Source organism: Haliotis rubra, unplaced genomic scaffold (genome assembly GCF_003918875.1).
Source record: "Haliotis rubra isolate DU_JTF1 unplaced genomic scaffold, ASM391887v1 Scf128, whole genome shotgun sequence".
Lineage (NCBI taxonomy): Eukaryota > Metazoa > Mollusca > Gastropoda > Lepetellida > Haliotidae > Haliotis > Haliotis rubra.
The window spans coordinates 690,106-713,087 of NW_025765203.1; the positions used below are offsets into that span (position 1 = coordinate 690,106).

The 22,982-nt window shown below is 41.6% G+C and overlaps 2 protein-coding genes across 5 annotated transcripts in view; one reads left to right on the forward strand and one right to left on the reverse strand.

Annotated features, from left to right (window-relative positions):
• LOC124266756 (mediator of RNA polymerase II transcription subunit 12-like protein) overlaps positions 1-11,573 on the forward strand; it is a 69,996-nt gene extending 58,423 nt beyond the window's left edge. Inside the window, 7 exon segments of the mRNA XM_046701542.1 lie at positions 2,866-3,005; positions 3,634-3,736; positions 6,808-6,909; positions 7,280-7,415; positions 7,904-8,143; positions 8,965-9,232; positions 9,824-11,573. Of these exon segments, the coding sequence (XP_046557498.1) occupies positions 2,866-3,005; positions 3,634-3,736; positions 6,808-6,909; positions 7,280-7,415; positions 7,904-8,143; positions 8,965-9,232; positions 9,824-10,178 (1,344 nt within the window). The 3' untranslated portion in view covers positions 10,179-11,573.
• A 5,981-nt stretch (positions 11,574-17,554) lies between these two features.
• LOC124266758 overlaps positions 17,555-22,982 on the reverse strand; it is a 38,289-nt gene continuing 32,861 nt past the window's right edge. For all 4 annotated transcript variants that reach the window (XM_046701547.1, XM_046701548.1, XM_046701546.1 and 1 more), the window contains exons 3-4: positions 18,492-18,662; positions 17,555-18,179 (exon numbers count right to left, since the gene is read on the reverse strand). In XM_046701547.1, coding sequence (XP_046557503.1) covers positions 18,020-18,179; positions 18,492-18,662 — 331 coding nt within the window. In that variant the 3' untranslated portion in view covers positions 17,555-18,019. The remainder of the gene's footprint in view (positions 18,180-18,491; positions 18,663-22,982) is intronic.

Consider the following 22,982-nt stretch of genomic DNA (forward strand, 5'->3'; position numbering starts at 1 on the left):
TCTTCGAGTACAATCCTCCCTGTCAGTTCCCCTCCCATAATGCCTCTCGCGGAAGCGAAAACTGGGACATGTGACAGGTGAGTGTTATGGCGTCTGTTACATTTTTCAATTAACGATAGCTATTTGTATGTGCTTGGACAGAATTCCCTCCTCCCTGGCCTCCGGTCTTTGGGAGTCTGTGTTTATGCATAATATGTACCCCAAGGACGATCTCTATGAAGAAGAATTAACCAAACCTGAAGAGGTTTTAAATTCTTCGAAGAGAGTCTTCCTTGGGGTAGGGCCTCCCGCCTCCCCACTCCCCGCAATTCTGTTCACTGATTTATTCAGCAGAAGGAATGATGATACGGGCCTAGGTGATTACCCAGTTGGTGCGCATGCTCAACGGGAGGTAACTCCACGAGGTGGGGTCCGTATAATAAATAAAAAAGTTTATTTATTGTACAATCTTTTTATTCAAAAAACATTGATACAACTGTCACAGGACATTTTCAGCGTGGAAAATGCATAATATGTACCCCAAGGACGACTCTCTTCGAAGAATTGAAAACCTCTTCAGGTTTGGTTAAGTTGATATAGAAACGAGTTTCGTCCGAAGAATATCTCCTAAACTATTTGTGATAGCTTAACCAGACTTTGTACACATATCAACCATGATCCCTAGATGTGCCTTTTCGGGGTTAGACCCAGATGTGAATTTTATTTTTTGCGGTTTCCATGGAAACATGACTTAGGCTGTGGCTATGAGGATGTCATCTTGTCCGGAGCAGATCTCCTAAACTATACATGCTAGCTTCATCAAACTTGGTACATGTGTCAAGCATGATCCTTAGCTTTGCCTTTTGGGGTTTAGCCCCAGATGTGAATTTTATTTTTTGCGGTTTCCTTGGAAACGTGAGTTAGGCTGTGGCTATGAGTATTTCATCTTGTCCGGAGCAGATCTCATAAATTATACATGCTAGCTTCATCAAACTTGGTACTCATATCAAGCATGATACCTAGATGTGCCTTTTGGGGGTTAGACTCAGATATGAATTTTATTTTTTGTGGTTTCCATGGAATCATGACTTAGGCTGTGACTATGAGGATGTCATCTTGTTGCATTTCCATGGCAACAAGTTACGCTTCAACTTAATTTGATGGTAGTGCTCCTTTCTGGAGCAGATCTTAAAAACCTTTCAATACTCTCCTTCCACTTTGCTGTATACACTCCAAAACATTTGACATATCATAACTAGTAGACACATTCATAAAGAGTATTTTGCCGTTGCGGGGGATATTGATGACTTTATCTTCTTGTTACTTTTTAAGTTTGATTTGATAATTTGCGGCCTCAGTGACAATGCTTGTTATTTCTGTCATGACTTCTTGAACATGGTGGCGCCTCCTCGTCCGCCTGGAGAGTAAGTCGGTTAGAGCCCCCGACCGCCATGGAAAAAGCGGAAGGTACTTGTTGGTCCCTGCCTGGCGCTTCGATTAATGGGTACAACAAGGACTGGTCATACCAAAATGTGTCGAGTAAATTCATATGGCATGGTTGTTGGTCCACTATAAAACCAGCTTCAGTCTGGGCTAGTACAAGAAGCGGCATTACATGGGTACAACAAACCCAATTTCACCTCACCTCTTGAACATGGTGTACAGAATGTGAAAATATGTGTTGCTATGTGCTGATTGTGAAATAGGCGAGCAGGATATGCTTATGGCACAGTTTTTGTGTGAATTTGTAGATGAGTATTCCATGTCTGGAGACTTACCTTCAGTCAGCAGCAACATTCAGTACTTCATATGTCTGTCCCCCACATACATACACAGCTGCTTTGTAGATGAGTATTCCATGTCTGGAGTCTTACCTTCAGTCAGCAGCAACATTCAGTACTTCATATGTCTGTCCCCCACATACATACACAGCTGCTTTGTAGATGAGTATTCCATGTCTGGAGTCTTACCTTCAGTCAGCAGCAACATTCAGTACTTCATATGTCTGTCCCACACATACATACACAGCTGCTTTGTAGATGAGTATTCCATGTCTGGAGTCTTACCTTCAGTCAGCAGCAACATTCAGTACTTCATATGTCTGTCCCCCAGATACATACACAGCTGCTTTGTTGATGAGTATTCCATGTCTGGAGACTTACCTTCAGTCAGCAGCAACATTCAGTACTTCATATGTCTGTCCCCCACATACATACACAGCTGCTTTGTAGATGAGTATTCCATGTCTGGAGTCTTACCTTCAGTCAGCAGCAACATTCAGTACTTCATATGTCTGTCCCCCACATACATACACAGCTGCTTTGTAGATGAGTATTCCATGTCTGGAGTCTTACCTTCAGTCAGCAGCAACATTCAGTACTTCATATGTCTGTCCCCCACATACATACACAGCTGCTTTGTTGATGAGTATTCCATGTCTGGAGACTTACCTTCAGTCAGCAGCAACATTCAGTACTTCATATGTCTGTCCCCCACATACATACACAGCTGCTTTGTAGATGAGTATTCCATGTCTGGAGTCTTACCTTCAGTCAGCAGCGACATTCAGTACTTCATATGTCTGTCCCCCACATACATACACAGCTGCTTTGTAGTGAGTCTGTGCCAGTACCAGCTAGTGGTCAGATTATACCCCCACCCCACGGTGCATTCTGTGCCAGTGTTCGGCAATTGTATCACAAGTTCATGCATGGCATGGGACTCCTAGACCTTGTAGAAATGGACCTGCAAAATACTGATGATGCCATCGCGTCACATTTTCTGATATCCTGACTCATATGCTAGAGCAATTAGTATGAGTCAGGATAAGTATAAATGGTATTTTTCTACAAAAAAAATTACATTATTCATGAATGTTTTCTTCAGGGTCTGCAAGTAGCACAGAAGGTGCCAATCAGCCCGTGGGATGTGATCGAGGGCTACAAGAACCCAGCTCCCATCTCGTGGTCATACTTCAGTGCGGTTAGGTTGGAGCGTAAGCCTCTCAAGTATGAGGATCAGCACAGGTAAGTGACCACTTCATAGTGACAGATACGTCACTATCACAGAGTCGGAATGACAAGTCTTTATGGATGGTCAACTTCATTATTGTACAATAGCAACGTTTAGGTGTAGATACTTACACCGTTTTTGGCGGATATCACAGAGTCATTCTGTAACAGTCACATTCACACTCACAACCACATCGCCACATCACAGCCACATTCTTTTGCTTTCCCATTGCTGTCAAATCACAGTCACAGCACTGATACATCACAATTACATTGCAACCGCTTCAGTCATATCATAGTCATTGTTTCTATTGCATAGTCACATCACAGCTCCTTCAGAGTCACAGCAACAGTCTCAGCAGTCATGTCATGTGAAAGTTCAGTCACACCCACAGTCATATCACAGTAATGCCACAGTCATATCACAGTCATATCACAGTAATGCCACAGTCATATCACAGTAATGCCACAGTCATATCACTATCATATAACAGGGCCCTTGGTTACATATACTGTTTATGAATTATGTCATGTTTCTTTACACATACTTGTTTGGCAACATGTTACTAGTTTAAAGCTAGGGTTTTGTTTATTTGGTGGCTCAGTACCAACATGGGCTATAAGTGTTGTTGGATCTGCACAGGTTGCTGCTGTACCACACACACTCCATGAAGAGGCCCAACAGCTACTACCTGGAACCCCCCAGTCTCCCCCCAGAGGACCTGGAACCCCCACCAGAGAAAGTGGTAAGTGTGCTCGTCACATGGATGATAATACATATAAATACAGCTTTATCCTTGTGTTATTCCTTTCACTTTACCCTGTCATCATTAAGTGTTCTCCTGAAGATCATCCAGTATGAAAAGTCCTATCATTATAGCACCCGTGTCCTGTCATCGCCATTCTTCTGATATCCAGTCATGTTGTCCCCATTCTTCTGATATCCTGTCATGTTATCCCCATTCTTCTGATATCCTGTCATGTTGTCCCTTTATGATATCCTGTCATGTTATCTCCATTCTTCTGATATCCTGTCATGTTGTCCCCATTCATGTGATATCCTGTCATGTTATCCCCATTCTTCTGATTTCTGTCATGTTATCCCCATTATTCTGATATCCTGTCATGTTATCCCCATTCTTCTGATATCCCGTCATGTTGCCCTTTTATTATATCCCATCATGTTATCCCCATTCTTCTGATATCCTGTCATGTTGTCCCCATTCATGTGATATCCTGTTATGTTATCCCCATTCTTCTGATATCCCATCATGTTGTCTCTTTATGATATCCCGTCATGTTATCCCCATTCTTCTGATATCCTGTCATGTTATCCCCATTCTTCTGATATCCTGTCATGTTGTCCCCATTCTTCTGATATCCTGTCATGTTATCCCCTTTATGATATCCTGTCATGTTGTCCCCTTTATTCTGATATCCTGTCGTGTTATCCCCATTCTTCTGATATCCCATCATGTTGTCCTTTTATGATATCCCATCATGTTATCCCCATTCTTCTGATATCCTGTCATGTTGTCCCCATTCATGTGATATCCTGTTATGTTATCCCCATTCTTCTGATATCCCATCATGTTGTCTCTTTATGATATCCCGTCATGTTATCCCCATTCTTCTGATATCCTGTCATGTTATCCCCATTCTTCTGATATCCTGTCATGTTGTCCCCATTCTTCTGATATCCTGTCATGTTATCCCCTTTATGATATCCTGTCATGTTGTCCCCTTTATTCTGATATCCTGTCGTGTTATCCCCATTCTTCTGATATCCCATCATGTTGTCCTTTTATGATATCCCATCATGTTATCTCCATTCTTCTGATATCCTGTCATGTTTTCCCCATTCATGTGATACCCTGTTATGTTATCCCCATTCTTCTGATATCCCATCATGTTGTCCCCATTCATCTGATATCCTGCCATGTTATCCCCTTCATGATATCCTGTCATGTTATCCCCATTATTCTGATATCCTGTCATGTTATCCCCATTCTTCTGATATCCCGTCATGTTGTCCCCATTCATCTGATATCCTGCCATGTTATCCCCTTCATGATATCCTGTCATGTTATCCCCATTATTCTGATATCCTGTCATGTTATCCCAGTTCTTCTGATATCCCATCATGTTGTCCTTTTATGATATCCTGTCATGTTATCCCCATTCTTCTGTTATCCTGTCATGTTGTCCCCTTTATGATATCCTGTCATGTTGTCCCCTTTTTCTGATATCCTGTCATGTTATCCCCATTCTTCTGATATCCTGTCATGTTGTCCCCATTCTTCTGATATCCTGTCATGTTATCCCCATTCTTCTGATATCCTGTCATGTTGTCCCCATTCATCTGATATCCTGTCATGTTATCCCCATTCATCTGATATCCTGTCATGTTGTCCCCTTTATTCTGATATCCTGTTGTGTTATCCCCATTCTTCTGATATCCCGTCATGTTGTCCCCATTCTTCTGATATCCTGTCATGTTATCCCCATTCTTCTGATTTCTGTCATGTTATCCCCATTATTCTGATATCCTGTCATGTTATCCCCATTCTTCTGATATCCCGTCATGTTGTCCTTTTATTATATCCCATCATGTTATCCCCATTCTTCTGATATCCTGTCATGTTGTCCCCATTCATGTGATATCCTGTTATGTTATCCCCATTCTTCTGATATCCCGTCATGTTGTCCTTTTATGATATCCCGTCATGTTATCCCCATTCTTCTGTTATCCTGTCATGTTATCCCCTTTATGATATCCTGTCATGTTGTCCTTTTATGATATCCCATCATGTTATCCCCATTCTTCTGTTATCCTGTCATGTTATCCCCTTTGATATCCTGTCATGTTGTCCCCTTTATTCTGATATCCTGTCATGTTATCCCCATTCTTCTTATATCCTGTCATGTTGTCCCCTTTATGATATCCCATCATGTTATCCCCATTCTTCTGTTATCCTGTCATGTTATCCCCTTTGATATCCTGTCATGTTGTCCCCTTTATTCTGATATCCTGTCATGTTATCCCCATTCTTCTTATATCCTGTCATGTTGTCCCCTTTATGATATCCTGTCATGTTATCCCCATTCTTCTGATATCCTGTCATGTTGTCCCCTTTATGATATCCTGCCATGTTGTCCCCTTTATGATATCCTGTCATGTTGTCCCCTTTATTCTGATATCATGTCGTGTTATCCCCATTCTTCTGATATCCTGTCATGTTATCCCATTCATCTGATATCCTGTCATGTTGTCCCCTTTATGATATCCTGTCATGTTGTCCCCTTTATTCTGATATCATGTCGTGTTATCCCCATTCTTCTGATATCCTGTCATGTTGCCCCCTTTATGATATCCTGTCATGTTATCCCTATTCTTCTGATATCCTGTCATGTTATCCCATTCATCTGATATCCTGTCATGTTATCCCCTTTATGATATCCTGTCGTGTTATCCCATCATGTTATCTCCATTCTTCTGATATCCTGCCATGTTATCCCCATTATTCTGATATCCTGTCATGTTATCCCCTTTATGATATCCTGTCATGTTATCCCCTTATGATATCCTGTCTTGTTATCCCTTTATGATATCCTGTCAGGTTATCCCCATTCTTCTGATATCCTGTCATGTTATCCCCATTCTTCTGATATCCTGTCATGCTATTCCCATTCATCTGATATCCTGTCTTGTTATCCCCATTCTTCTGATATTCTTTGTTTTATTATCGCCAATATACTCATATCCTTTCTCCTACTATCTCCCATCTTCCAATGACATCTGTGTGTTGTATTGCAGGAGGAGAAGTTGATAGACAAAAATGAGAGCAACAACCAGGAAGGTGTCAAGAAACAGAAAAGTCAGCGACGGAGACGTCAGCCCAAGCCCTCAGCAATACAGGTGTGTGCTCACAATATTCAAACATCATGTAGGACATCATCTTAAGATGATGCCTTGGTAGCACAATACACCAGTGGTACAACAAACCCTGGTCCATCATGTACACAGGTATTCTGTAGTAGGTCTATTAAGAGTCTCAATCAACAATCATGTCAACTTGCCCCTCTGACCAGTGCTTATTGTATAGTGACATTCTGACAGTTGGCACATGATATGTCCTTCACAGTACTGACACAAAGCCACTGTTGCTGGTTTGAAGAAAACAAATATCTATAACAAAATTGTGAGTTCCTCACACATAACTCTCCCAACTGATATATTGTTGTACAGCTATCATAATGTATTGACTGAAACTGATATCTTGATGCAGCCGCCTGTCCGGCCCTACCCATACCAGGAGACGATGTACCAGCCCAGCGGGCCCCACCCCACCTGGATGACTCCGCCCCAGGCTCAGCCCTCCTATGGCTACTCCTCACAACCCATGCCGGGCCCTGGAGACTATCGTATGTACACACTCACTACAGACAAACAGCTGAGGGGGGAACCCGTTGTAAATGCTTTACTAAATCTGCATCACTTTGGTAGTCATGTTAAAGATCTTGGGAAGCTGAACTCACTGTTACGGTTGAAAGTCTTGGATCCTTGTTATAACCCTTGTAAAATTCTGATTTAGACAGTAATTTGCATAAAATGCCATAGGAGACTACATCAAGGGCCTCAGGACATCTGTAACAATAACATGGGAAGGTTTTGTAATGTAGTAGCACTCAAGCATAGAATCGATGAAGGTTTCTAATGATGTACTTTGCAGAAAATGTCAAGCAGCTTGAATCACTTGTAACACTGCCTTGTTTGTATTAGATTGGGATGAAATGATAAATGTGTCAGAATGTCACCTTTCTGTGACATGGTTTACAGAAGTGTGTGACGATAAGGCATGTCTGTTGTCTGTCATAAACATAAACATTGATATATGTATGTTTTGGTACAGCTAATAGGCAGCGATTTACTGGCAATGCCAGCAGCTCCAAGTTCATCCTGAACAGCATGCTGCGCAGTCGGTCCACTCACCCGCAGCAGGCGCAGTACGGCATGCAGCAGAACCCCATGAACCCCATGATGATCCAGAAACACCAGCAGCATCAGTACATCCGCCAGCAGATCCTGCAGAAACAGCGCATGTACAACAACAACAGCTCCATGCACAGCTCCTCCATGCAGCCAATGCCAGGTGAGGGGACAAGGGGGGCTTCCACCACTGGAGGCAGTATCAGTGCTGTGTCACAGTGGCTTGGAAAGTTGGGGTGAACCAGTGGTTGATAGTGTGAGCAACAGTCCATGTTGGTTGGTATGTTGTTTAACGCTGCACTCAGCAATATTCCACCTATATATGATGGCAGTCTAATAATAATTGAGTCTGGACCAGACAATCATGTGATCAGCATCATGAGCATAGTTCTATGCAATTAGGATACGACGACATGTCAAGCAAGTCAGCGAGTCTGACCACCTGATCCCATTAGTCGCCTCTTATGACAATTATGGGTCACTGAAGACCAATTCTAACCCATATCTTCACCGGTCTAACTGTCCATGTTGTCATATTGTGACATTCTACATATGGCACATCAGCAATATGGCGTGAATGTTTTGTCTGGACATGCGTATTCACGGGTTGATATTATAACTTGTGGGTTAAAATTCTCAAATGGAATCTAAGAAACCCCATTTCATATTTATATAGTTAAAACTAATAGTATATTTTTGTAGTAGTTTAATTGATAACAACCAATGAAGAGGAAGTGTTTATAAGGCTAAATATTCATCAATTGACATTATAAAGGATACTTACTTATAGACAAGTGCACTTTGTTAAGAGTCCTTATAGATTTCAAGGCTTGGTCCAGTAAATGGATGGGCAAGTGAATTCAGGCGCCTTGTCCTACTTGCAGAGTTGCATCCCTTAGCAAGGCCATTGATACTGTTTAAGATGTTTCCTGAACTGTATCTAGTTTGTCTGAGATGGGTTTTGAGTTGCCATGTTGCTTCCAGGGATGCCCCAGAACTACCCGGGAGCACCATATGGGTCGATGCAGCAGCAACAGCCACCACAGCAGCAGCAGCAGCAGCCGCAGCAGCAGCAGCAGGGGCCGTCTCGGATGATGGATCCGATCGGGGGCAACATGATGCAGAGCTACAACCAGCAATACCAGGACTCCGGGAACACCCCCAGCATGATGCAGCCCGGGATGCAGCAGCAGGGATACATCGCCCAGCAGCCCATGCAGCAGGCTCAGGCACAGTACACGCCCACTCAGAGGTAGGTACCATGCTGTGTCTCCCTACAAACACTAGGCGAGGCTGTGATTTGCCTGTCAGTCCAGCTGGTTTAATGACGGCTACTATGAAATTAATGGTTACTGTCAGCTTGGACATGTTTTACATTTCAAACATTTTCTGTTTTAGGTGGTATGTGATGTTTAAGGAATTTAGAATTTTTATCAGAGTTCATGCAGCTGAGAATAATGTGCTAAGATCTTAGTGGACTGCATTTTAGGGAGTAATGAAGAGCTTAAACCTTGGCACAGTTCTGTTAAAATTCATAAGATTCACCAAAGGTGGCATGATGTGTTTGTTTATCAACATACTTTTCTCAAAAGAATTGCTTCTGAATATATATTGCTTCTTTTGCAGTTATTCCATCAAACGGAAATGATGGATTAACATAGCTTAGATTGAGCTGAAAGACTAGTCAGAATGCAGGTCCTAGATTTTCGAAGCTCTCTTAGCTCTAAGACAGTCGTAAATACATTAACATTAACTTACGACTATCTTATCGCTAAGAGAGCTTCGAAAATCTAGGTCCAGGATTCTAAAATGTCATGGCACAATTCCTCTGTTTCTGTTCCAGGATGCAGCCCCCCATGGGGAATATGAACACCGGCATGGGCGGCATGTCTGGCTACAATCAGATGGGTCCTGCCGCGCCACAGCAGCAACAGTCGTCCTACATGACACCACAGCAACAACAGCAGCAGCGCTACCAGCAGATGAGGCAACAACAGCAGCAGCAGCAGATGATGCAGATGCAGCAGCAGCAGCAACCCCAGCCGCAGATGTCGCAGTCAGCGATCCCCACACAGCAGCAACAAGCAACAGCGGCACTGGTGGCCCAGCTACAGCGACAGATGTCTGGTGGCAATAGTATGCAGGGACAACAGGGACAGCAGTATCAACAACAGTACCAACAGCAGTACCAGGTGTAGGCTGCATGAGTAACTGTACAGGATGTCAGCAGCACAGGGGATCAACAACAGCGGTACCCAGTGTAGGCTGCATTAAGTAACTGTACAGAATGTCAACAGCACAGGGGATCAACAACAGCGGTACCCAGTGTAGGCTGCATTGAGCAGCTGAACAGAAAACTTGTAAGTAACAGCTATTCCAAAGTCCATCCAGCATGGGAAATCAACAGAACAGAATATCCACAACAGCATTGTGTATCAACAACAAGCATGTGACAACAGCGTTCTATGTCATTAACAAGAAGTATGTGACAACAGCGTTCTATGTCATTAACAACAAGCATGTGACAACAGCGTTCTATGTCATTAACAACAAGCATGTGACAACAGCGTTCTATGTCATTAACAACAAGCATGTGACAACAGCGTTCTATGTCATTAACAAGAAGTATGTGACAACAGCATTCTGTATCAACAACAGCAAGTATGTCACAACAGCAAAATATAGAGATGTAGGACATTGGTTGCGACAACAGGGCACCATCTGACACAGGTTGCTGTGTGAAATGGCTTGAAGTCCCAGTATTGCAGAGGAAACTACATCCAAGCATAGATGTAGTGATGGCCGTCGTCAAGGCCACAGTGGACAATGAGACTGTACAGATAGTGTGTTTCTCAATATTATGTTTGAATGTGCTGTGTTACAATGAACCCAAGTGCAATGTCTCCTGTTTTTCATCATGTCATACTCCATCTGTTATCATCTTAAGTTCATTTCTTTGTTGTGTCATACAAAAATATCAAACACTTAGCAATAATCCATTGAACTGGCAGTGACATCCCCTTCACCTCAGTCCCTGCTGTAGCACATGCACATCAAACATAAGCCATCCCTTGTCAGTCTTTAGGCAGGACATTGTACTATGATGAACAAGAAATGTGGAAGAAATACTTCAACTCATAGTAAATGCATTGATTTATTTATTGTTACTGGTCATGTGATTAGTGAAAACAAGAATTCTCTGATGTATAGTCCAAGAAATGAGAAGCAATTGCCTCAGTTTCCAGAGTGGTATAGTATTCATTTGAGAACATGTCTACTGTCTGTTCTTAATCAGCATAAGAAACATTCTAGTTTAATTGCAATGCATTTACTTGTACATTTAGAAATAAAAGATGATGTTTGTTTTGTAACTGTAAATAAATGTTATTTTCAGTGGGTCATGTGTACAGCAGTACCATGTTAGATTTGTACAGTTGTTTGTATGGATGTTTTGTGTCTGCGTCATTGTTCCCTTGAATGGAGTTCAGTCATTATTTATTGTCATGAAGCCTAGTGCTGGATCATGGGAATCGCATTTACAATCAAACTGAATCATGATTCAAAGTCATTGTAAATAAATTCGAGAACAAAGACAATTTAGTCAGTGTTTTGTTTACTTGTGGTGCTTGCTCCTGAATATAAGTCAACCTTTTACAGATTCAGCCGGACAGATAGATCCATTTGTGGGACCCATTGTTAATGGTGAGATATTGCTGATCAATGTTACTTCACTGTAAGGGGGCATTGGGGTAGCCTTGTGGTTAAAGCATCCGTTTGTCAGGCTGAAGACCCGGGTTTGATTTCCCACATGGGTACAATGTGTGAAGCCCATTTCTAGTGTCCCCCGGCTGTGATAATGCTAAAAGCGGCGTAAAACTGAACTCACTCACTACTTCACTGTAACATGGTTAGTTTGAGCAGCGTGAATCAAACATCATGGTCCCCCGACGGAGTGGACAACTGTAACAAGGACACCCTCTCTATGGACATTGTACATTGTGAGGATCCCCAGCAATGAATGCTGGTTGTAAGAGGTGACTTGTCATCATACTCCAGCATGGATCATTGTTTCCAATCACTGGATTGTCTAGTCCACACTCAGTCATTTGAAAGCTGCTGTAATCTTAGTGACAGAATATCGCCGAGTGCAGAGCTAAAAACTAACTTTGTGCTGTAAATTACGGTATTCATGAAGAATGCACCATCTAAATCTTCACCACTGGATCCAATTCCTACCTGGCTGTTCAAGTCTGTGCAATACTATTTAGCACCTGCAGTATGGGACAGTATGGACTCATCTCTCTCCTCTGGTATTGTTCCGAGTGTTTTTAAACATGCAATTGTCACGCCGGTTCTAAAGAAACCTGGAGCTGATGAAAACAATTTGAAAAATTTCCGTTCAATCTCCAACCTTTCATTTGTATCTAAATGTTTAGAGAAAGTGGTAGCTGGCAAACTGAAGGTGCATCTTGAGACAAACCACCCCGCAGAATCGTTCCAGTCAGCCTACAAGACATCTCATAGTACGGAGACAGCTTTGGTGCGAATCCACAATGACATCCTTGTCAATATGGGCCAGAAGAAGATGTCTCAAAATTTGACAAAGGATATTCAGCTAAATTTGTAAATTAAGATCTTTTCCCATGGAGTGACCTTAAAAAGTTGATATTTTTGTAAGAGGTGTAGTATACTCTTCTGAGCGATGTTTTTGTTACTAAGGATGTATATGTGCAAAGGTTTTCTCAGGCAGCATTTGTGTTTATATGACATACTTTATATCAGTTCTGACACTGTCACTTTTGTGGAAGCTACAGTGGCTGAATGGGTTAGTTCACTGCAATTAGGTGCCCGACTCAGCATGTTGGGACTCAAACCCCAAACGTGACGGATGGCAATTTTCCACGGATCCACAGAGTTCTGCAGATTTTGTTTCAAATTGATCAATTCTGTGAATCGTCTAAATCTGTTGAATCCCCCTCAAGTGAATATTGTGCATCTAAGTTTATAGAATGCAAGGACTCATCCAGTGCTCTATACAACTTTATCTTTGCGCTGATGGGCAGAAAGAAAGATACTGTTCTCCCTCCAGCTAACACTAATGATGTACTTGTTGAAAAGTTCAATAATTTCTTCGTGGATAAGATTGACAAGATACGTCAAAATTTCCATGAAACACTTTCTGGGAAAAACTCGAATGCTGATCATGTACCGGTTCAGTTTGTGGGAGAAAAACTGGACATACTTGAAGCTTTCTCTGAACAAGATGTCCTCTCTCTTATCAAGTCCAGTAAGCCAACCACATGCAGCCTTGATCCTATTCCTACACAGATCCTGCTGACTTACATGGACTTACGTCTTCCAGTCATCACCAGGATTGTTAACCAGAGTCTCCAGTCTGGAACAGTTCCTAAGGTTCTTAAAGAGGCAGTTGTAGGTCCGCTCATTAAGAAACAAGGACTTGATGACTCAGAACTAAAGAATTATCGTCCCGTTTCTAACCTGACATTTTTGTCAAAATTAATTGAGAGGGCTGTGAAGGTGAGGCTTTCATCACACCTTTCAAGATACTCCCTTCTTGATAAGTTTCAATCAGCTTATCGACCTGGCTACAGTACTGAAACGGCGCTTCTGAGAGTTTCCAATGAGTTACTTACAACATGCGACTGTGGTAAGGTCGGCCTATTAGTGTTGTTGGACTTGTCCTCCGCCTTCGACACAATCGATCACGAGAGACTCATTGGAACTTTGAAGAATTCCATTGGCATAGATGGAGTGGCTTTGGACTGGTTCGCATCCTACCTCACTGACAGGTTTCAATCTGTTGTTATCCAAGGGGTTTCCTCCAGCAAGACTCTGTTGAAATGTGGTGTTCCTCAAGGATCTGTTCTAGGTCCAGTTTTATTTACCATCTACACCTCTGATCTGGGAAAACTCATCTCATCCATGAATATTGGTCACCATTTCTACGCTGATGACACTCAGTTACTTGATTCCTTCCTGCCTCAGAATGCCCAGACTGCTGTCTCTCATATGGGTATCTGCACCAGCAACATTCAGTGTTGGATGAACACAAACATGTTGAAAATAAACACAGACAAGACAGAGGCCATGTTGATTGGTACACGTGATAAGCGGAACAAGGCAAATGTTTCATCTCTTAGTGTTGGACAGTCCCAGGTTCTTTTCACTGACTGTGTTAGAAATCTGGGAGTTATCCTGGACAATGACCTGTCAATGGATCAGCACATCACTATGACCTGCAGAGCTTGTCACTATCATCTCAGGAACATCGGCAACATCCGGCACCTGCTGTCTACTGAGACTGCCCATATGCTTGTCAGGAGTTTAGTGCTATCCAAGCTGGACTACTGTAATAGTCTTTTATGTAACATCGCCAATGAACAAATGTCCAGGCTTCAGCACATTCAGAATTCTGCCGCAAGGATAGTTACAGGATCAAAGAAATCTGTGCACATCACGCCCATACTGATGAAACTGCACTGGCTACCTGTTGATGCACGTGTTCAGTATAAAGTGCTTGCACTGGCTTATCAGTGTTATCACCAATCAGCACCTTCCTACCTGTCAGAACTCACACAAGTCTACCACCCATCTAGAGTCCTCCGATCTGCCCAACATCTCTTCTCTGTTCCAACCCCACGTCTGAGACGATTTGGTCAGAGATCATTTACTTACAATGCCACCACTCTCTGGAATAAACTCCCAGATTATCTTAAAGGAATCCCTACTCTGCAAATGTTCAAAGACAGTCTCAAAACATTTCTCTTCACTCAGTTCTATAGACTCTAATCATTTCTAGCCGCTATCTCTTAACCTCGTGATGTCAGAATCTCTCATGTAGCGCTATGAGCATACACTTTGTGTCTGGATTTGGCGCATTATAAATGTACTTATTATTATTATTATTATTATAACTTGATGACATATTATTAAGTTTTCCCTGAAAAGTACTAGAATTTGCAATTTACTGAGAGAGCGCAATGCCAGTTATAACATGTTACATTTGACCACTTTCTAAATGGCATTTTGTGTTCATAATACTGACACTGGTGATTGTTCAGATGTGGGATGTCTGTTGGTCCACCAACTAACCTTAAGAAAGTCTCCAGCAGCCCATGAGTTAACTTGAGTGATGCACACTTTAGTCACTGGTTTCTGTGGTCCAGAATATTACCGTCCGCTGCATGAGACGACACTCACCCATCCATCCCCGCAAATAGAAGACACACATTTGTCAGTATAGGTTTTTAATCATGAATGTGATCCTTCCCATTATACAATTGTGGAATAAGTTTCAAACTGTTACTTGTTTCAAAGTAACATCAGGTCATCTAGATCAAATCATTTTCAACAGCAACACTAAGAAATCAGTGAGTTTGTGTTTGAAACGATACAAACTTCAGGAAAACCTGATGAAAGTCACTATAATGGACAAATATTGAACAGCCATGTTTTTTTTACTGTGGCTGTATATGTGCAAAGGTTTACTAAGGCAGCATTTGTGTTTATAAGTAAAAAGTGTTGTTCACTATACAAAATAAACACCAGTAGTTGGAATAAAACCTTACATGGACATTCAGACAAGTGAAAACACGATAGAACATGTGACCATCTGTGTACCGCTGAGTAGTATATACTGTAGATTCTCAAAAATATATACGGTGGTTTGTTGCAATGGACGAAGCAATCAAATAAGGCACTGACATATGGCACTGGTGACTTGGTGATACCCACATAAAGGTGTACGGAGCTAAAGAATGTAGGTTGTACCCACTTCCAGCCCATCCTGGCATGGCTAATTCATAATTCTCAGCACCTGTGCCATATAAAAATGTCGCTGTACAGTAACCCGAAGAAATATACATTATACTTTTCAGGAGCAAACATGAAACCTCATTCGTATCCGATTCCCTCTGTGATTAGAACACACTGATAAAATGCTTGGGAGTATTGTTAAAAACTGAATATACCATAGCAGTTCCGTTGTTCAGCAGCAGACATTACACTGACAAAACACGGGCAGGTATTGACATGACAAACAAGTGCATTCATCATCAGGGTTTGAAAAATGAAAATGCATACACAAGCATGCGACATAAAACTTCACGTAGGATCTAACATTTGATCATCAAGCTGTGACAGAACTTCTACTCTTAAACTTATTAAATAAAGATACCTTAAATACAGAAATATTCACAATAGAAAATTGCAGAAATCTGGAAAATAACTCAACATCTAAATTTCAGGGCTGCCTCCTGGAATTATGGCAACTAATCCTGTAGTGTTGCCCCTACATTCACATTCCTGACTAGTTGTACAGAAGCAGCTTCTAGTTATTGTAAGCCCATCCCCCTCCACAACCACTGTCACCAGTAAATAGAAATACATTCAAAATGTGGGTGCACATCACAACCAACATATAAAAGGGTGATATGTTATTTGGATTCACTTGCCGAGATTCTCATGTTGATATGTTTGCAATGACACTATCTTCCTTTCAAGTAATTAACACAATTATTTCTATTGAGTATATTTTCTATCCCTGGAAAGAGGTATATTTTCCATTCAAATTATTACCAGCAACACTGTACCAGTGTACATTTAGTCAAATATTCAGATCTGGTAAACAAGAATTGAGAAGCTGTAAGAAAACAATCAGCCAGTGATCATGATCACCAAGTAAAACCTATGTCCTCAACTTAAACACTTTATGAGCAATAAATACCTGGTCAGGTTAAAAGCAATCATGGCAAGAATAAAACAAACAAACAAGCAACACTGTCTAAAATGTTTCCCCTGTAAAATACCACAATACTTGCCTACAACAAAACAAAGCAAATCTAGGCTATAGTCAGTCAGTTTCAAACATCCTTCTTACAGTTCATGTACATTTTCTTATATATTTTGATATTTCTGTAGATCATGAGCTGTGGCACCACTGGCACACAATCCAATACAGATTTCAGACAGCAGGTCTTGGGAGATCTTCACAATGCATTTAAGACTGAATTCCATATAGAATTGCAATGTGAAAGATTCAAGAAAACTGCCATCAGTAGTTTAGTATAGGGTCAGTGGAGTCCTAGCTTCTGCTACATTGAGTTTTACAAAACAGTACTCGCATGATCTGTTCAAGGCCCACTTGCACTAAGATGATCCTAATTCCCATATTTTAACATTCATGAAGTGAGTGAGTGAATGAGTTTAGTTTCACGCCTCTTTTAGCGATATTCCAGCAATATTACAACAGAAATGGGCTTCACACATTGTACCTATGTGGGGAATCGAATCCGGATCTTTGACGTGACGATTGAAAACGCTTGAACCACTAGGCTACCCAACCGCCACATATTGATAAAGATAGAGGAGGCACTGAGACAGCTCTATGCAAGTGGGCCTTGCTTCCTACAGAGCAGTCAGAACAACACTGGCAATTACTTCTCAACCTGCATGAAACCAGCTAACAAGACTTCAGTAAATGCTACACAATTCAGCTTGAACTATTGTCAACATGGTGGGACGTTCTTCAGTGCTGATCAAAGCATCGCCATGGCAGCAGTACATTTGTGTGACACGGGACAAGCTACTTGTCATGTATGGCAGTGTGGTGTATGTGATATGTACATGAGCAATGTAATGTATCTGTACAAGAGACTTGATTCTCAGAGACAATTAATAGTGTTAACCTTTTGATAGACAACATTTAAACAATTCTGTCACCTCCACTCACAGTAAACAAGCAAAAAGCCACAGAATCACTGCCGCTGATCTTGTATATATACATCAGAGTTACCACACACAAAATCTTCCTGGTGTCAAGAAACTGACCATGGACATCAAAAAATATAATGTTTTCAGTTAATCCTAAAATATTTATAAATATTGACATATAACATCTTCTGATCTTGTGTTACTGGCAACTCAGTGACTTTTCCCCCCTCCAGGAACTGGTGCCAAAGGCCAACTTCATGACCTTGGTATGTTCTTCTTATGGGGATGATGTATAAGGTCAAGGTCATCACCAGTTTTCCGACCTTTGCAGCATCCTGTTGTTCTTCCTTTGTGGAGATGCAGTCTGTGATTCCCCTCGCATGATGGCACCCATTTCACAGTTCCGGTTCCGCTGGTAGTTCTGCATGGCTTCCGGTCGGGTACGCACTGGCGATGTCTTGGGACGTCTGGACAAAAACCAACACAAGTTAGCAAGTTTCCTTTTCATCAATCAATAACATTTTGGCAATAAATCAGGGTCTCTTGATCTTGTATGGAAGGCATTGATGATACCAGCTACACTGTACTCAGTGTGGATTCCTGGGCAGAATATGTTAGACCTGAAGTAAGTGTCAATGATCTGACTGTTTCAATGTGTCAACTTAGTTGTGCATCTTTGTCTCAAACAGTCAACCACTGGTCTGACAGGCCCAAAACACTTTTAAGACTACAACGGATAGAACCAGAGATGCACTGGCTATTAACTGATGCCTACTCACCTATCTTCTGTGATCATCATGTGCTTGGGAACTGATCTCTTGTTTGCTGGTGACTGATCTGCTGACACGGCCATGGCCATTATGTCTCCCATGCTGTCCATCGAGTTCTTGGTCGCAATATGCTCAGCCTCAGGGCGCAGGCGGTGGTGAGGGGGGATCTCGTCCCAGCCCCTGAAACAGACGACAGACACAATAATATATCACAGTCACATCATTACATCAAACCATACAAGCATCATCTGGACACATTTACTTTCAACAATCACTGTTCCGCAGTAGTCAGGGTTGAAATAATTCTCAAAATGTTCATACACTTTTCTAAACAATTTGAAACAGTTTCAATATGCTGAAGTCTGTTTGACCCCTCCTGCACCAACCATGGGGCTGTTTAATTTTCCACAGCAAATAAAACACTCTCCCAGCTGCTCTGTGACATGAACAAAACTGTTCCCTTATTGCTGTTCAGTACAGAGGTAGATATAAACTATGTCATATATTCAAATATAATCTGTTCACACTTTCAGAACAGCACACTGATTTCATTCCTTCTGCCAGTATATAAATCAACAAGAAGACAAAGTCATCAATATCCCACAGAATGCTAAAATATTCTTCATGACTATGTCGACTAGTTGGTTCTTGAGCGTGAGTGAGTGAGTTTAGTTTTACGTCACACTCAGCAATATTCCAGCTATAAGGCGGCGGTCTGTAAATAATCTAGTCTGGACCAGACAATCAAGTGATCAACAGCATGAGCATCGAGTTGGTTCTTGAATACAAACATAGTAGAAGGACAGTATTGAAAGGTTTCAAAATTCCACTGCAAAAGGGAGCACTACCACCAAATTCAGTCAAAGTAAAACTGGTTACCATGGAAATGAAAATTTATTTTTTTCAGAAATCCTATAAAAAGGCAACAGTTCACCTCCAGACCTATCTATGTGCCAAGTTTAGTGAAGTAATATTGAACGTGATTTTTTTTATTCTGCTCCAGAAAGAAGAATTTGCACGGACAGTCCATTTTAAATCAAACCCCCACCCCCCAACGCATTGCAGGGCATTATAGACTACCCCTTTGTTCTACCAGTGTAGCGATTGGACAATGCTTTAACATGTTGTATCAGCCATACCTCAAAATAGTCTGATACATCCACACAGCACTAGTGTTTATGAAAATCTAAATTAATGATTTAGTTTTAAGGTTTGAGATGATGTATTACAGTATAAGTAATCTTCTAAAGCTTTAAGAGTATTGACACTTCACTGAACAGGATCTACCATCAAACAATAACAAGTTCACAAGTTGTCAGATCATGTTCCTACATCTTCAACATGTGACCATAAACACACTTCTATCTTCAACATCTGCCTCCTTCACTGGTCCAGCAGCACACTTCCAAAGGAATGTAAGTGGGCAATCTGATCTTCACAACCCTCCAGCGGTCATGCAGAGATCACAGAGCCATGTATCAGGGGTACATCTAACTAATTACACCTGGGAAATACAAGCCATGTATCTAATGGCCATGAAGTCCAAGCTAATCTGGGGTTGCAGTCTACATGGTGCAGCTGGTAGCCAACCCTCCACAGCTGTCTGACATCACCCTTGACCAACACTGACCACTGACTGGCTCTCTGATACAGGGAGTAGCCAGAGTATATCTTGTGTCCCCTCTACATCCACACACCACAGGGTCACACCTGACCAACACTGACTGGCTCTCTGATACAGGGAGTAGCCAGTCTTTATCTTGTGTCCCCTCTACATCCACACACCACACCGTCACACCTAATGTTCTCTGACCAACACTGACTGTCCAGATCTACAACAAAATGCCTCTTTGCCTTGTGAGCTATTCTGCAATATTCTGCAGCATTCCACCACTCACGCATACATCCTGCTCCTTCAGCTCCCAACCTATAGAACCCCAGCCACTTTTCACGGACATTATAACAGACACCATTATAATTCCATCAGTTCATCAGGATATTAAACGTGCTGATTTCTAGTTATCATTAGTACATACTGATTAAAAACCAAGTTTTCTTACACATGCTTGAATCTGCTTGGTTTAAAGAAAACATGTTCTTAGAGACGCTTCTTATGTTCCCCCACCCACAGGAAGCAGCAACGCCAGCATCAGCAATAACATGCTCTGTAGTGACACAACTCTGATAGTGTTGACCTTGTAGATAAGTACAAGGCTTGCCTCTGCTGTTGTATAGATAACTGACTGGGTGGGACGTCTGCTTCCCATTGGAACCTGCACATCTCTCTAATAACTGTCTGTCTCTGTCACTAATTGGAGAATCTACACAGACATAAAGAACCAATTCAAAATATGTCACCATGCCAACCTTAGTTCTAATCACACTACATGAGAAAGGTTTGAGTAGACAGACCTTCACAGAATGTGAAAGGTACAAACTACATACACCAGACATGATTTGTTAGCTAACACATGCATGTTCCCAGTTTGGTCCTGTTGTTAAACTCAGGAACAGATAGTCACACACACCTGGGCCCCATCTCACAAAGCGATCGTAGCGCTAAGGTGATCGCAACTCCCATACTTTCACATAGACTTACGACAGTCACAGCTCTACAATCGCTGGGTGAAACAGGCCCCAGGGACTGAAGATCTCAACTCATATATCTATGGTATTGTCAGCCAGTGACGTTTTTGTGATGACCAAGCTGCAGTACGTCAGCAACATACCAGTAGTCTGTCATCAACCTCAGCCAGATAGTTTCCCAGTATTTAACAAATGATTTTTTTCAAACACAAATCTCAGCCGCTCCTACTGTAATCTACCAGAATGTCAAACAGTAGGCCTCCCTACCCCAGTGTCAATCTCCCATCCCAGTGTCCCACGTAAGTATCACCCATCAACATCTTTCAGTTGCAGTTCCGGGGTAATGACGGATGTCTGGTGACATGAACAAGGACAGTCCACTGTCCAGCTGATTTATGAAGTGTACACAATCATCATGACTCTCATATGTGTCACGCTGACATACTTGCCAACATGACCTACATTTCTTCCCACAATACTTCCAAGCAGTCCTCCATACAATGAGCATTTCTGTATGATATTCTCCTTAACAGGCTTAACACAACTCCAATTAACTTTTGAAGTATGTTTTACAACATATTTGATCATGTATAAGATGTAAGAATAGCACAACTGGAAAAACTTCTAATCTAATTATCAGCCAATTAAATAGTAATTATGTAAAATTTCAACATTTTCTTCTATCAGTTGTGCTCCTGCCAAGGCAACTCCACTGATGATCAAGAGTGAGTGAGTAAAAGGAGGTGGGAAGGAGTGATGGAGTGAGTGAGTGAGTGTATGAATGATTCTTCACAACACTTTTAGTAACATTCCTGCACTATCATGACAGGGGCACTCCAGAGACCAAGATGGACATGAAGTTGAAGATTATAACATTGGTGACTTGTCAGCAAAATCTCATACCTGAACTGCAGCCATTTAGGTAATATTTAATATTATTTATACAGTTAAAGCCAATACATTTAATGTCTCGCATTTAGCTGATGCAGAGCTTCATCATAGAACTTCCCTTTAGAGTATTTATACTGACATTAATTCCTTCTGTGCCATCTCATAACAAACAAATTAGAATCCTCCCTGTTCTTAATTATGAAACCATCATTCCTGGAAAGGGGGATTAGTTCATGGATGTTCCTAAACTACTATAAGCAGACATGAAGCTGCTGTGTATGGAAGAAGCGTCATGATGTCATGGAGAAGACTGACTAGCACATGTAGCCCTTCATCATCAGAGACAGTTTCCATTAGCTTGTCCATATAGAGGGCATCTGGGGATATTTATGATGAACAAACACTTCAAGAATGGAGATTTGGTTATTTTCTACACTTGGATGGCAGAGACCTCCCTGACCCATGTGATTTACACATCTCTGATTTAGTGGATATCCATCAAAGCGGTAACGTGTATGGGATATTTAGCTGCTACACAGTGAGTAGGTTTGACTTTAAATAGTAGTGTAGTTTTAACATGGCAAGCCTGTAGTCACGCAGGTTTTATATCCAAAACACTTGTTGAAAACCATGAACTTGACTGGGGAATGATGCTTTCATAATAAGGGCAGGGAGTGTCCTAATTTGTTTGTTATGAGATGGCACAATAGGAATTAATGTCAGTATAAGTACTGGGAAGGGAAGTTCTATGATGAAGCTCTGCATCGGCTAAATGTGAGACTTTAAATCAAAGGATTATCTGGAATTCAATACACCAGTACAACAGTCTCTACACTGGCTCCCCATCTCTGCAAGAATTTCCTTCAATATCCTCATTCTGACTCATGACTGCCTCTACAACGATAACTTTCCTGACTATCTCAAACAACCCATCTCCGTATATGTACCTCAGCGAAGTCTCCGATCCTCCTCTGACTCTCTCCTCACCCAACACAGATCTCCAAAACCTACTGTCTGATCATA